This window comes from Eptatretus burgeri, chromosome 3 (genome assembly GCF_056783735.1).
Source record: "Eptatretus burgeri isolate ZD-2024b chromosome 3, Ebu_testis_v1, whole genome shotgun sequence".
Classification (NCBI taxonomy): Eukaryota; Metazoa; Chordata; class Myxini; order Myxiniformes; family Myxinidae; genus Eptatretus; species Eptatretus burgeri.
The window spans coordinates 115,387,469-115,403,387 of record NC_140963.1 but is presented as its reverse complement, the minus strand read 5'-3'; the positions used below and the strand labels follow the sequence as shown (position 1 = coordinate 115,403,387).

The 15,919-nt window shown below is 44.0% G+C and overlaps 1 protein-coding gene across 2 annotated transcripts in view; it reads right to left on the bottom strand.

Annotated features, from left to right (window-relative positions):
• The window catches only part of STAC (SH3 and cysteine rich domain), a 202,706-nt gene that overhangs the window by 13,581 nt on the left and 173,206 nt on the right, over positions 1 to 15,919 (bottom strand). For both annotated transcript variants that reach the window (XM_085875202.1, XM_085875203.1), the window contains exon 11: positions 11,143 to 11,280. In XM_085875202.1, the coding sequence (XP_085731328.1) occupies positions 11,143 to 11,280 (138 nt within the window). The remainder of the gene's footprint in view (positions 1 to 11,142; positions 11,281 to 15,919) is intronic.

Here is a 15,919-nt window from a genome sequence, read left to right as displayed (position 1 = left end):
ACCACTTCCATCAGAGCATATTTCTGCTGTGGGCAGTAATTCTATTTTTCTGAAGGCTTTCGAGCTTCTGCATGGCCAGATGACAGAGCTCGCTCTAAGGGCAGTTTTGGATGCTGTGTCCCTAATAATCTTCCTCTTTCCTTTTGGGATGCATAAGGAGGCAAGGCATTTTCTGAAAGATGTATTGTGGAATCCTCTACTACCTATTTCTACTGGAAAGTAATTTCCAGACCATCCTCTATGTTTACAATCAGCGATTAGGTCTTCGTATTTGCATTTCTTTCTGGCATATGCATTGGACAAGTTCTCCTCCATCAGATCTGTCAATTCAATAATGATGACATTTTTAGTTGCTGCCAAGTAGATGGTGATGTCAGGCCAATTGGAAGTTTCTGTGATTTGTGTCGGGAATACTATTGGCTTATGGTCTTCGTCCATCTGAAAAATCCAATCATTAGCCTTCTGTAGGATGTCCTGTGTTTTTACCTGTGGATGTGGCGAGGCTGGGTTCATGTGGGATGTACCATCAACTGTATGGATGCGATGGTGGTGGTGGAGTGTTTGGCTTTGATACAATACCGGTCTTCTTATTTTCATCTTTAATATAAAAAGCCAGACCCGATGGAATCGCTTTTCAGAATGTATCTTATATGTTGGAGCGAGTAACTGCAACCATTTAAGATGTGAAGCAGTATGCAGTGGCGATAATGACACAGTTGACAGTCCAAGGTTGGTTTTACCCCACAATCTTAGATTAGCTGGGGAAGGCAGTTGTTCATGGATAGTGTTGATGTAGAATGACAGCAGTCCGGGTGTCCATGCGTAGAGGAGTTTCTTCCATGACGTATCGGTCTGTATGGCAGAGTCCCATCTCAACCACTATTCTTGTTTCGCACATCCATATAGGAAGACCAGCATGTCTTCCTCATCAATATCCGTTACCAAATTAGTGAGGCATTTCCTGTGTTCTCTTCTGGTCATGTCTGTCATCAGCATTTGGATTTTCCTGCACCCAAGTCCTGCTCGGACAGTTTGACCTCTGCACATCTCGTTCAGGATAAGGTGTTGCTCCTTCTGTTCCAACTCTTTCACACCATTCCACCTAGCCTTATTTTTCTTTGTTTCTAAGCACTATCTATGCAGTGTTTGGGTCTTTCCATCCCTGGAGTGTTTGTTGAGGTAGTAATTGGTGACCTGCTTACAGGGGAATTCACGCATTGCGTTCATCCAAGCCCATCCCTCGGTGTACTGCAGTTAGAGCAAAGGGTGGTAGGCTCTTGACAGAGGAGTCTGAAGTGAAGGCCCGCCAGTTACTTTGAGCGGTTGTACCAGGCTGATCAACCAGCTGTCGAGTTGGACGTCAGGGGTTTTACAATCCCTGTTGCTGACCCTCCAATCAACTGTGGTCCACCTTCGCTTGTAGAAACACAGGCTGCGGTGAACCGGTTGAAATGGGGTAAAGCTCCTGGGATCTATGGCATCCATGCTGAACTTCTCAAGGCTGGTGGAAATGCTGCACTCGTGTCATTGCATGCAGATCTGTGCTCTACCTGGAACACAGGCATCATCCCAACTGACTGGAAGAGGGGCCTTGTTGTCCCACTCTGGAAAGGGAAGGGTGATCGCCAAGACTGCAACAACTACCAAGGGGTGACGCTGCTCTCAGTGCCGGGCAAGGTCTTTGCTCGGATAATTCTTGATAGCGTTCGCCACCATCTGCGTGAGCACCAGCGTCCAGAGCAGTCAGGCTTTACACCAAAGAGGTCAACGATTGACTGTATCCTTGCTCTTCAGGTCCTCACCGAACCCAGACGAGAGTTTCAGCAGGGGCTGCTTGCAGCCTATGTTGATCTCTGTAAAGCGTTCGATTCAGTGAATCAGGATGCCCTCTGGAGGATTCTTGGTCTTCGTGGGGTGCCATCAAAACTGATCGATCTGATGTCTGAACTCTACTCTGGTACTGAGAGCGCTGTGAGATGTGCTGGTACCATCTCTGACTTATTTCCAGTTGTTACTGGAGTTCAAGGGTGTGTACTGGCCCCCACACTTTTTAGCACTTGTATAGACTGGATTCCAGGGAGGATGTCGGAGAGATGAAGCTGCGGTACATCGTTTGGGAATGTCAAGATCTCGGACCTTGATTTCGCAGATGATGCAGTCATCTTTGCGGAGACTTTAGATATCCTTTTGGGGGCCCTCGAGGTGCTGAATGAGGAGTCGGAGCCGCTGGGATTACGGGTTTCTTGGGTCAAAACTAAGATACAGGCTTTCGGTGACATCTTGGATGCTGCTGTCCTGTCTGTGTCTGTTTGTGGTGAGGATGTTGAGGTCGTGGAGAGATTCACTTACCTTGGCAGTGATATTCATGTCTCTGCTGGCTGTGAGTCAGAGGTCAATAGACGTCTGGGTCGGGCCTGGGGAGTCATGGATTCACTGGATAATGGGGTGTGGCGCTGCCGGTGCTCGTGCGGGAGGACGAAAGTCCGAGTCTTCAGGTCCTTGGTTCTTCCAGTCTTGCTCTATGGATGCGAGACTTGGACTATGACCCAAGACTTGGACTTGGACAGGTCCAGACAAAGATTGAAAACAGCCAAAAACAGGATGCAAAGATTGTGGATAGCCTTGGAAAACAGCAATATAGTACTGTATCCAGTCAGTTGTCGAGTGATTGGTTTTCATACATATGAACAGCTTATCATAGTACTTGAACACAATCTTCCTGATAGGAGCTGGAATATGGTCCCACTCAAGTGCAAACTGTATGAGGTTATGTGGCACCGTGCCATATGCATTTTTTCAGGTCAAGCCAGGTTGTCACTTTCAGTTTTCCATTATTTTTAGCGTCTAGGATCATTTCGGTTCGTGCCTCCGTATGTTCCACACAGCCTGATATTTTTTTCCATGAAACCTTTCTGAATGTATTTGTCAATATATTAATTCTCTGTCAAATACTCAATGGTTCTTTTTGCGAGGATACCCATTCCAAGGTTACTGTACTACTCAAATTCTTCAGTGTTAGGGGTCTGAAGCAAGAAGGATTGCTCGTAGTCTCCCCTTTGGATATCAAAATCGTCTCTCCGACTCTCCAACTACTGGGTATGGAGGTTGTTCGTCATATATTACATCTAAACTTGTATAGCACCTTTGTTGCTCTTGGAAATTTCTTCCATGCTAAGTATAGAACACGATTCGTTCCAGGAGTACTGGCATTTCTTCTCTTTCTGAGATAAGCATTTAGTTCTGACAAACTTGGTGGTTTAATTTTGAAAGTGATCGTGTCTTCAGAAAGTATTCACACCCTTCGATGTTTGTCACATTTTGTTACGGCCTGAATTGAAAATGGATTAAATTTCAATATTTTTGTCACCAATCTGCAGAAAATACCCCATAATGTCAAAATGTAAACGTGTTTTTAAAAATTAAAAAAAATTAATAAAAAATAAAAAGCTGAAATCTCTTGCTTTTGCCATTACCCAAGGTCGTCCTTTAGGTCATCTCGTAATAAAACCAGTCCCTACGTCCGTCCCCATTTTTTCCTTCCGATTTTATTGATATTTGGTATGTGAATAGATATCGATGAGGGATGCACGACGGTATGACCTTTGACCCGATTGAAGGTCAAGGTCAATGTCAAGGTCACTCCAAAGTTGCGAAATCGTCCATTTTCAAAATCTATCTCCTCCGCCGTTTATGATCCGATCTTCGAAATTCCTTCGGATTCTGATAATATGGAACAATATCTAAATTTAGTTGGGCCGGTTTTTTGAAATTCGTCCTGGTTATCGAGTCACGTGTTTTCAAAGTTGGAAAAATCGTCGATGTGATACGGTCCAAAAAAAATTTCGCCCGATCTTGATGAAACTTGGTATGTAGGTAGGGGTCGATGAGTGATGCACGACGGTATGACTTTAGACCTGATTGAAGGTCAATGTCAAGGTCACCGATGCTGTAAACTTGTGAAATCATCCATTGTCAAAATATCATCTGCCATTTATGACTCAGAAATGCGGTTTGATTTCTGAGGTTCAGTTTCTATCCTTTTGAAGACACATTGATCATAAATGTTCCAAATCAACCATTTTCAAAATCTATCTCCGGATAACTCAGAAATGTAGTTTGATTTCTGAGGTTTTCTATCCTTTTTACTCCCGGGCTTTCGTCTGTACGTTGAACCAAAAGACAAGACGACATCGAAGCCATTCTAAGCCAATCAGAGATCCACATCTACAGAGCTTCAGAGATGACCGTCACCCCCAACCGGGGGTAATTTTTTTTTTTAATCATGAAAAGCACATTGAAGAGGGTCAACAAGCCGCTAGATAATAATGGAACAAACCAAGTGAGTCAAGAGACACAAAAAGGGGAATGGAAAGAGGCAAACTTATACACAATGGAGAAATAAAAGCTCAAATACTACCCAATAGGTGCCAACAGTTCCCACTTTCACAAACAACAACAATGCAGGCAGGACATCCCTTTTCTTTGCGATGTGCAGGGTGAACGCAGGACTCGATAGTGTCAGCTTTGGAGACCAAGAGGGAAACGAGAGCCAGTCGCGAGCAGTGCAAGAGCCTCGTAAACTCCTGGGCAGAGTCTCTCTCTTGGGTCCCACCCATTGGGGTGGCCCCAATAAAACTTTGTACATCTTTTCTTCTGGGCTCTACAGCCCACTGCGCCACCATGGCTGGCACCCTGGCCAAAGGGATTGTCATTGGCCTTGACGTGACATGTGTGCCTCTGTGATGGGAAGTCCACACCTAGCCCCGCTTACAAGGAGAGGTTTTTACGCAATTAATCTGTCCACCTTGTCTATAAGTTACATACTCTGCCTCCTCAGCGTCACGTGTAATAAACGATTTACTTGGACAGATCCCTGTTACATGGCAATCGAAGATATTCAAAACACACACACCATCATACGCTTACCACAGTCGAGCTATGGACCTACCCTCCAGATAACAATATATTTATAATGGCCCTCACAGCCCAGAGAGCAGGTACTCTCACCGCTCCCTCGTCTCAAACATGATTAACAGTAAATATCGTCGTTTTAAACAACCTGTGCATCGATACGCCCCAGATATGACCTTCCCATCGGTGTTAGGAAATATGAAGGTTTGATTATAATGCACGCATCTACGAGCCTTTGACATTTCATGGGGCCATATCATTGGGTGTTTTTGCAATATGGACTGCAACATATCAACCTTTTGTTCGAGTTGTTCAGGAAGTTCTCCAACTATTTTATTGTGCAGAGTCACAACCCTTTCTCGCAGGGATGCTTAACATGTACTTTCGGCTCCTTTAAAAGTTTTTTTAGTCATTTCATGCTACACTCCTTATCTGGGAGGCATGAAATATGTCCAGGCTGCCCCTATTTACTTCTTTAATAGGGGGTTTCTGCGCATACGCGCTGAGCAATCTGGGGCGGATTATGTCATTTCGAAAGTTGCATACTTCTTGTCAAAAAAGGGGGAAATAATCTATTTCTGTTTGACTAATTTTAGGCCTTTTAAAACTTATCAGGAATTAGAATCTTAACACATCTATTAAAGATAAAATAGAATTCCAATGTGTTCTGGTTATGTGGTCAGGTCAGGTTCGATCTGTGACCTGCTACAGGTACCATGTAAACCTGTACTAACCTGTTCCATGGTCGGGTTGTCGGCGACTAAACCGTCTCCCCCACCAGGTTTTCTGGTGAGGAGGGTGTTTGGATATGGACACCCAGCAGGATTAAAAACAAAACCTGTCAAAGGGCGGAGGAGCTCCTTGTGAGCCAACGGCCATCCATATCTAGTGCCCAACTGTGTCTGCGGACGTCCTCCTGCAGTTGGGTTACTTCTTATTAGGAGGTTGGTGGCAGGATTTGCACTCCAGCCACCGTAAAACGCTTCATTCCGCAAAACGCAAAAACGCAAAAAAATCTGAAAACCCACTCCGTGGGAGTACCTCCTGTGCAGCTTCCCTTCGCAGGGCAGCTCACCGGATGATGGGATTGGGGCAAAGCCTTTCGGGACCCCCCAATCTTTGATAGGGAGGAAACCACGGGGTAACATCCCTAGGTCAGATTGCGGGAGAGTGTGTCGGAGTGGTGCTGGGTGTCGTCCACCAGACGGCGGTCTCCTTGGGTTAACCTGAGGCGGTCCCTTCGGGTGGGTGCCTGGAATGTCCTATCCCTAAGAGAGGATGATCACCTGTCTCTGTTATCATCTGAGCTCAAGCGTTTGGACATCGGGATTGCAGCTCTCTCTGAGGTTCGGAGACCGGATTGCGGCGAGATAATGGTGGGTGGTTACACCTACTATTGGTCTGGTCGCTCTGATGGTTACCATACCCAAGGAGTTGCTGTAGCTGTGTCCAATAAGCTGACCCCAATGATAATTGAGGTAACACCGGTCAACGAGCGTATTATGAGATTAAGGATTCGTCACTCCTTAGGTGTCATTTCCCTGGTCTCTATTTATGCTCCGACTGAGGCGAGTGATCTCACCGTGAAGGATGCATTCTACGCCACACTCGAGTCTGTGGTTGATCAGTGCCCAGACGAGATACACACTTCTAGTCTTGGGGATTTCAATGCATCGACTGGAACTGATAGGGATGGTTATGAGGTGTGTGTTGGTCCCCATGGGTCAGGAACTATGAACCAGAATAGCACTAAGTTCCTTGACTTTGCAAGAAGTCATGGACTTAGGGTGGCTGGTTCATGGTTTCCAGCGCCCGCAAGCTCATCGCTGGACTTGGTATTCCAACGCTGGCGGTGTGGCAAAGGAGATTGACCATGTCCTCATTGACGGTCGTTGGAGGATGATCCAGAACTGCAGGGTCTACCGGAGTGCTCAGTTCCTCAATACTGACCACAGGCTTGTTGTAGCAACTCTAAAGCTGCACCTTAAATCCTGGAGAATGGTACCATCCCAGCCTAGGCTGGATGTTGCCAAGCTCAGGGATGAGAGAGTAGCTGAGGAGTTTGCGAACAGGCTGAGTGGACACTTGGGGGTCTGGGTGCTTTGGGGGTCCTGAAGAGTTGTGGAGCACCTTCAAGACCACCATCCTTGATGTTGCCGGTGGATGCCTTGGAGTTCACCGCAGGGGCAAAGAAAGTTTGTCTCTCAAGGGACACTGGATACCATTGACCAGAGTCGCAGGGCCAGGCTGAATGGCAGAGCTGAGCTGTTCAGGGAGCTGAGGCGTAAAACTGTACGTGCACTGAGGGTGGACAAGGAGGCCTATGTGCGAGGAATCTGTGAGGGGGTAGAGCATCACCTGTGGACAGGTGATTCTCGTCCCGCTTACAGGGAATTCGCGCATTACGTTCATCCAAGCCCATCCCTCGGAGCACTGCAGTTCGAGCAGAGAGTGGTAGGCTCTTGACAGAGGAGTCTGAAGTGAAGGCCCGCTGGGCCGGTTACTTTGAGCGGTTGTACCAGGCTGATCCCCCAGCTGTCGAGTTGGACGTCAAGGGTGTTACAATCCCTGTTGCTGACCCTCGAATCAACTGTGGTCCACCATCGCTTGTGGAAACACGGGCTGCGGTGAACCAGTTGAAACGGGGCAAAGCTCCAGGGATCTGTGGCATCCATGCTGAACTTCTCAAGGCTGGTGGAAATGCTGCACTCGTGTCATTGCATGCAGTTCTGTGCTCTGCCTGAAACACAGACATCATCCCAACTGACTGGAATAGGGCTCTTGTTATCCCTCTCTGGAAAGGGAAGGGTGATCGCTGGACTGCAACAACTACCGAGGGGTGACGCTTCTCTCGGTGCCAGGCAATGTCTTTGCTCGGATAATTATTGATAGGGTTCGCCACCATCTGCTTGAGCACCAGCGCCCAGAGTAGTTAGGCTTTACACCAAAAAGGTCAACGATTGACCGTATCCTTGCCATTCGGGTCCTCAACGAACACAGATGAATTTCAGCAAGGGCTGCTTGCAGTCTTTGTTGATCTCTGTAAAGCGCTTGATTCAGTGAATTGGGATGTCCTCTGGAGGATTCTTGGTCTTCGTGGGGTGCCACCGAAACTGATCGATCTGATGTCTGAACTCTACTCTGGTACTGAGAGTGCTGTGAAGTGTGGTGGTACCGCCTCTGACTTATTTCCAGTTGTTACTGGAGTTCGTCAGGGATGTGTACTTGCCCCACACTTTTCAGCACTTGTATGGACTGGATTTTTGGGAGGATGTCGGAGAGATCAAGTTGCGGTGCATCGTTTGGCAATGTCAAGATCTCGGACCTTGATTTTGCAGATGATGCAGTCATCTTTGCGGAGACTTTAGACATCCTCTTGGGGGCCCTCGAGGTGCTGAATGAGGAGTCGGAGCCGTTGGGATTACGGATTTCTTGGGTCAAAACAAAGATCCAGGCTTTCGGTGACATCTTGGATGCTGCTGTCCTGTCTGTGTCTGTTTGTGGTGAGGATGTTGAGGTCGTGGATAGATTCACTTACCTTGGCAGTGATATTCATGTCTCCGCAGGTTGTGAGCCGGAGGTCAATAGACGTCTGGGTCGGGCCTGGGGAGTCATGGATTCACTGGATCATGGGGTGTGGCGCTGCCGGTACCTGTGCGGTAGGGACGAAAGTCCGAGTCTTCAGGTCCTTGGTACTTCCAGTCTTGCTCTATGGGTGCGAGACTTGGACTTTGACCAAGGATCTGAGACGGAGACTTAATTCCTTTGGTACCAGGTCTCTTCGGAGAATCCTTGGCTATCGCTGGTCGGATTTTGTGTCCAACGAGCGGTTGCTGAGAGAGACTCGGATGAGATTTGTTACCTGCATAGTCCGTGAGCGTCAGCTGCGGCTGTATGGACATGTGGCTCGTTTTCCTGACGCTGATCCTGCTCACCAGATTCTCTCAGCGAGGGAGTCTCATGAGTGGAGGAGGCCAGTGGGCCGACCACGTGCCTCATGGTTGCAGCAGGTTGACCATCATCTCAAGGAGATGGGGATGGGCCTGGCATCTGCCTGGGGGATGGCCAGACAGAGGCCCCTGGAGTACCGGCGGAAAGTGGACGCAGCGACGCGCTGTTCTGGCACATGCTCCCATACCTGACCTGACCTGGTTATGTTTGTTTTTGCTACTGAAATAATCTTTATTTGCATTTGCTGTTTCTTTTTATTTTTTGTAATGCAGTGCATTTATATCGCTTTTCTTTTTTGCCATAAATGAATATAGGTGATGCCATAAATGTAATAAGTGGCTGCACATATTGTTGTCTTTATTTTGAAAAATTGGGGGATGGCGGGGGTTTGAGGGAGTGCTAACGTCGCAGTGTTACAAAAAGTGGGGAGGCTAATTTAGTCATTTATACAAAAAGATAAGGAGGGGAAGGGGGAGATCTATAGCCCCATGAGTCTTAATGGTGGATCCACATTGATAAATGCAAAAATAAGAGGACGAGATGCAACAACATCACTCGCAGCTCAAAAAGTCAAAGGAAACATCCAGAAATTCTGAAATAATATGAACAGTGCATTGGATGTCAGTTAACCATACATCTGTGTTGCCCTGCACCTTTTGAGAATGTGTATTAAGTTTTGATATATTTTGCCAACACAGAAATTGATGAAAGGCACTCGATTTAAACATAATAGTAATAATAAAAAAACTCTTTTGTTATTATATCACACTGAATGTTTTCCCTTTTGAAATTTTTGCTTGAACTGAATTTGTTTCATTTATATTTTGTATTTTGCAAAATCAATCATCAATTCCTTTTTCACTGATGTGGAGCTGTCCAACTAACACTCTTGGACATTTCGAGTGATCCCTCACCCTAAATCTGTAACAGTCTCACAAACATGCATTTGCATTTCCAGCAGGAGTGTTTGAATGACAGCCGTACTTGATATTCCAAAAAAGCAAAATCCCCAAGGAAGATTTGCCGTGGAGGAGCCGGTAGGTTGAAAATCTCAAGGAGTTTCTTTTTTTTGGGGGGGGGGGAGGAGGGATTGGATGAAACATGTTGTTTTGTTTTAGAAGCATGTTGTTGAGTTTTAAGTAGAGATTGCCTGAAGTTTGGCTGAAAGACATTATATACTGTGTTGGACCTTCTCCATAGTAGTTATCACAAGATATATATTTCCATTTCAAGGCAAAGCTATCCATCCATCCATTGAGACCATACTCTGTGCAGAGCGTTGGTGCTGCCTAAGCAGTCTCCTTGGATATTGGGCACAAACCTGGACAGGTCACCACTCCGACACAGGATACCAGCATGCTGGCACGCATTTTGCCGACCACGGAAGGATGACAGGCAGAGCAACGGTGACGTGTCTGTCTGTCTGTCTGTCTGTCTGTCTGTCTCTCTCTCGTGTCTCGTCTCTCTCTCATCTCTCGTGTCTCTCTTCACACACACACACACACACACACACACACACACACACACACACACACACACACACACACACACACGCAAAATATGCAACATGATCAATATGGCAATACACAATATCTAAGGTTCCTATTGGAACTGCCACTCACTCATTTCAAACACTCATTGACATAGAGACAAGACACACACAGGACTATTCGAAAAGACAAACACACCCATTAAGTTTGGGGAAGTGCCCTAACTTCACTGGACACACTGGGTATCAGCAACGTCACAACAGTGGGACATTTCCTCAAGAGGAATTTCCTCCTCCCCATCAATGTCAACCTATGGGGATTGTCCATGCTCTTTTCCTTTTATATGCTGAACATCAAGCAAGGAAGCAGCACATACCATTTCAAAAAAATTTGGTATGACTTGGACAAGGTTTGAACCGCCGACCTCGCAGACTTGGAGCAGATGCTCTGACTATGTTACACCACCAAGGCTGGCTTTGTTTGCAATTAAATTAAAACCTTGTGAAATAATATTTGCAAAACATTCATCACATCTGTAAAAAAGAAATAGTGACATGAATGACCATAGAGCTACTTTCCAACGTTTTCCCTCATTACATCTTACTCTCCGATACTCCTCAAAGTTCCACTTCTCTTCCCTTTTCTCACCTTCCCTTCTTCCCCAGCTACATTCAACATATTTGTAATAAGTATACCCTCCCCCTCCCCCCTTACGATGTCAAAAAGTTAATCACATGTACAACATCGAGAGAAAATGTCAGAGGAGGTACATTAAGAAAGATACACTGACCTGATTAGGTTTAAGCACAATCTGGCCTTCTTCCCGCAGGCCGGCAAAAGCCTTTGTGCAGCGGTACACCTTTTCGCCAGGCCGCAGACGTTGTACAAAGTTTGCCGGAAAGAAGCCGACCCGGTCATCCATTCTTCCCTGCGGGGGACATGCAACCTTTCTGTGTTTTTCTCACCAACCCCAATCTGTACCAGTTTCTTCCTCTTTCAGAAAACCTGTGAAAAATCTTTACTGGATAAAATACCAAGGTGTAGTTCCAAATGCTATTTGCTTCTGAATGTTGCATTCCACGCTATAGGTGGTCCTTAAAATATCTTTATTAAAAATGGAATCACCATGGAAATCTGAATGTGAAAATGTTGAGTAATCTAGGGCACTAAATAATGACTTTAATGGGAGAGGAAACAAAATTATTACGTATGCAACATTTTGAAGCAATTTTAGACTTTACTGGCCTTACTCAGAACATTCTGTAAAGTCCACCGACATAATACGTTCAACACACACAATCTGTTACCCAGCCTGTTCCACATGCGAGTTGAGATTTTCACATTCCCCAAACACCCCCCACTCACTCTTTTCATTTCCTGATATAATATTCCACAAACACAATTCATAAAAGCTCAAAAAGAATACACCATGATGACATATGGTTTGCCAGTGGATTCGATACAGATATCGTGTGCTTGTAAGGAGACCGTGCCAAATCCCCGATTACTCCTTCTGCCAGAGTGGCTGTTGGTATTATTTGGGTGGGAAAATCCTCCGTCCTCCCATACATTTTCTGAATAATCAGATCCTGTGCCTCATGGAAATTTCTGGGGAATTTGTCAAAGTACATTAATGGTTGAAATTGCATTGTCCTGACAGGAGACTCCAACATTTCAATGACTTACCAAATAAACACAAAATTGAATATCTTGGGAATGATAAAAGCTCTAGATATGATTCAAGTGTGTTTGAAGTCTTCTTCTTCCTCCTCATTTCCCTTTATATTGGATGAACCTGATAGTACCAAATTGCTGCTGCCCCACCTTTTGTACAAAGCTCCTCCGCTGCCCTCTATCCCCGCAGCCAACTCTCTCCACGCTCTTTTGCCATCTACATCTTACTTATATCCCTCCTCACACCTCCAGAACGTGAGTCCATAGATGGAAGAAATGAGGAATTAAAGAGTTGAGGTGTGCAGTCATCCTCGACTTTGGAAATTTAACCAAGAGGGGGTTACAGGAATTTTTTGAATCTCGTAACCCCCTCCTGGTTATATTGATTTTGAATCACCAAGGTCATGTGACTACAAAGAACAAGTAAAAAGGACATAAAATGTCATAGCCCCCGTTGTTTTAGTAATTTTGCTGTACTAGCCCATATTTATTTCCAACTAAAATACCCGCCAGTCTATCAGTCGGCCAGCTTTGATCAGATCGCAAAATAAAGCGAGGGATATGTGCGTGCCATCCTGCACTGTGCTTGTGCCACATTTGAACAAAATCGGACCATGTATGTGTGTGAAATGGTTGGGGACACATTTTCGTAACAAAATGCCCGCCAGTTGGCCATCTTGGATCTGTTGTCGAAAAAAAAAAAACATGACGTGCTTATGTAGAACATCATTATTTATCTGTGCGCCAAATTTGAAAAACATCAGTAAATGGTTGAAGACATGTTCAAAAATGGTATTTTTTACAACGAAAATGGCCGCCAGTTGGCCATCTTGGATCTGATCTCGAAAAACAATGACGGCGTATGACAGCCATCATTCTTTATCTGTTTGCCAAGTTTGAACAAGATCAGTAATACATGTCCGAGAAATGGTTGAGAATGTGTTCAACACCAGGTTTGTTTGATTTTACAACTAAAATGGCTGCCAGTCGACCATCTTGGATGTAATGTCGAAAAAAAAAGATGTGCATATGTACACCATAATGTGTTGTCTTTGTGCCAAGTACGAATAAAACCGGTCCATACATGTCTAAGATATGGTTGCAGATGCACACACGCACGCATGCACAGACACGAAAATCGAGACCAAATCCATAAGCCCTCGTTTCGGACGGTCCAACAAGAGCTAACTAGAGGGGGCGCACTCGGGAGAGTGCAAAACCTCCGCCGCCAATTCTGCTGGGTCACTTAAGTGAACCTTATATCTTATTCATTAAATATGATGTCAACAGTGCTGACAGAGTTATAGTTCTTTTCTCCAACTTTTTTTTTGGGAGGGGGGGGGGCCTGGAAATCACTTAAAACATGTAGAAATGCAAAAAAAAGAAATCGAAATTTTGTTGAAAAAAAGTTGCAAAAATTTTTTTTTTCTCCAACAATTTTTTTATGGGGGTCGGGGGTTACAAATCACTGTAAACATGAAGAAATGCAAAAAAAAAACATTTGTTTCTCTAAAAAAATTTGGGGGGGGGTTGGAAATCACATGAAGAAATGCAAAAACAAAATTTTTTTTTTCTCTAACAATTTTTTTGGGGGGGGGGGGGTGGAAATCACTTAAAACATGTAGAAATGCAAAAAAAAAAAATTTTCTCCAACAATTTTTTTTTGGGGGGGGGGGGACCAAGTCCAAAATCTAATGGCATGATCCTTGGACCATACCTAACCCCCCCCACCAAGTTTCGTCGAAATCCGTCGAGGAGTTTTTCCGTAATACTGTTTACAAACAAACAGACAGAAAGGGGTGAAAACAGTAACCTCCGATCTTCGATGGCGGAGGTTAACTCGAGAGGGAGCACTCGGGAGAGTGCAAAACCTCCGCCGCCAATACTGCTGGGTCACTCAAGTGAACCTTATATCTTATTCATTAAATATGATGTCAACAGTGCTGACAGAGTTATAGTTCTTTTCTCCAACATTTTTTTTTGGGGGGGGGGGGGTTGAAAATCACTTAAAACATGTAAAAATGCAAAAAAAAAAAAATCAAAATTTTGTTGGAAAAAAGTTGCAAAAAATTTTTTTTTCTCCAACAATTTTTTGGGGGGGTTGGAAATCACTTAAAACATGTAGAAATGCAAAAAAAACATTTTTTTCTCTAATTTTTTTTTGTGGAGGGGGGGGTTGGAAATCACATGTAGAAATGCAAAAACAAAATATATTTTTTTTCTCTAACAATTTTTTTTGGGGGGGTTGGAAATCACTTAAAACATGTAGAAATGCAAAAAAAAAAATTCTCTAAACTTTTTGGGGGGGTTGGAAATCACTTAAAACATGTAGAAATGCAAAAAAAAAAATTTTTTTCTCCAACAATTTTTTTTGGAGGGGGGGGACCAAGTCCAAAATCTAATTGCATGATCCTTGGACCATACCTAACCCCCCCCCCCCACCAAGTTTCGTCGAAATCCGTCGAGTTTTTCCGTAATACGGTTCACAAACAAACAAACAGACAGAAAGGGGTGAAAACAGTAACCTCCGATCTTCGATGGCGGAGGTTAACTAGAGGGGGAGCAATCGGGAGAGTGCAAAACCTCCGCCGCCAATACTGCTGGGTCAATCAAGTGAACCTTATATCTTATTCATTAAATATGACGTCAACAGTGCTGACAGTTATAGTTCTTTTCTCCAACATTTTTTTTTTGGGGGGGGGGGTTTGAAATCACTTAAAACATGTAGAAATGTTTTAAGAAATTCAAAAAAAAGAAATCGAAATTTTGTTGAAAAAAAAAGTTGCAAAATTTTTTTCTTCTCTCACAATTTTTTTTTTTGGGGGGGGGGGCTGGATATCACTTAAAACATGTAGAAATGCAAAAAAAAAAATTTTTTTCTCTAACAATTTTTTTAGGAAGGTTGGAAATCACAAAACATGTAAAAATGCAAAAAAAAAATTTTTTCTCAAACTATTTTTTGGGGGGGGGTTGGAAATCAGTTAAAACATGAAGAAATTTTGTCGAAATCAAAGAATCAAAAAAAAAGTTGCAAAATTTTTTTTCTCTAAATTTTTTGGGTGGGGGGGGTTGGAAATCACTTAAAACATGTAGAAAGGCAAACTAAAATTTATTTTTCTTTTTTGGTGGGGGGGGGTTGCAAATCACTTACATGTAAAAATGAAAAAAAAAAAATTTTCTCTCAAACTATTTTCTTTGGGTGGGGGGGGGTTTGAAATCACTTAAAATATGTAGATATGCAAAAATAAAAATTTCTCCAACAATTTTGGGGGGCTGGAAATTACTTAAAACATGTAGAAATGCAAAAAAAAATTTCTCCAACAATTTTTTTGGGGGGTAACAATTTTTTGGGGGGGGGGGTTGGAAATCACTTAAAACATGTAGAAATGCAAAAAAAAAAGTTTTTTTCTCGAACAATTTTTTTTGGAGGGGGGGGGGACCAAGTCCAAAATTTAATGGCATGATCCTTGGACCATACCTAACCCCCCCCCACCAAGTTTCGTCGAAATCCGTCGAGAAGTTTTTCCGTAATACTGTTCACAAACAAACAAACAAACAAACAAACAGAAAGGGGTGAAAACAGTAACCTCCATCCATCTTCGAAGATGGCGGAGGTTAACAAACAGAAAGGGGTGAAAACAGTAACCTCCATCCATCTTCGAAGATGGCGGAGGTTAACAAACAGAAAGAGGTGAAAACAGTAACCTCCATCTATCTTCGAAGATGGCAGAGGTTAACAAACAGAAAGGGGTGAAAACAGTAACCTCCATCCATCTTCGAAGATGGCGCAGGTTAATAACCAGTATCATAAAAGATTCAAAGACCCTTGAGTCACATTCACAGCTTTCATAGTTCCTGAAAATTTTACATTTTGTCTTCTCATAAACGTAGGA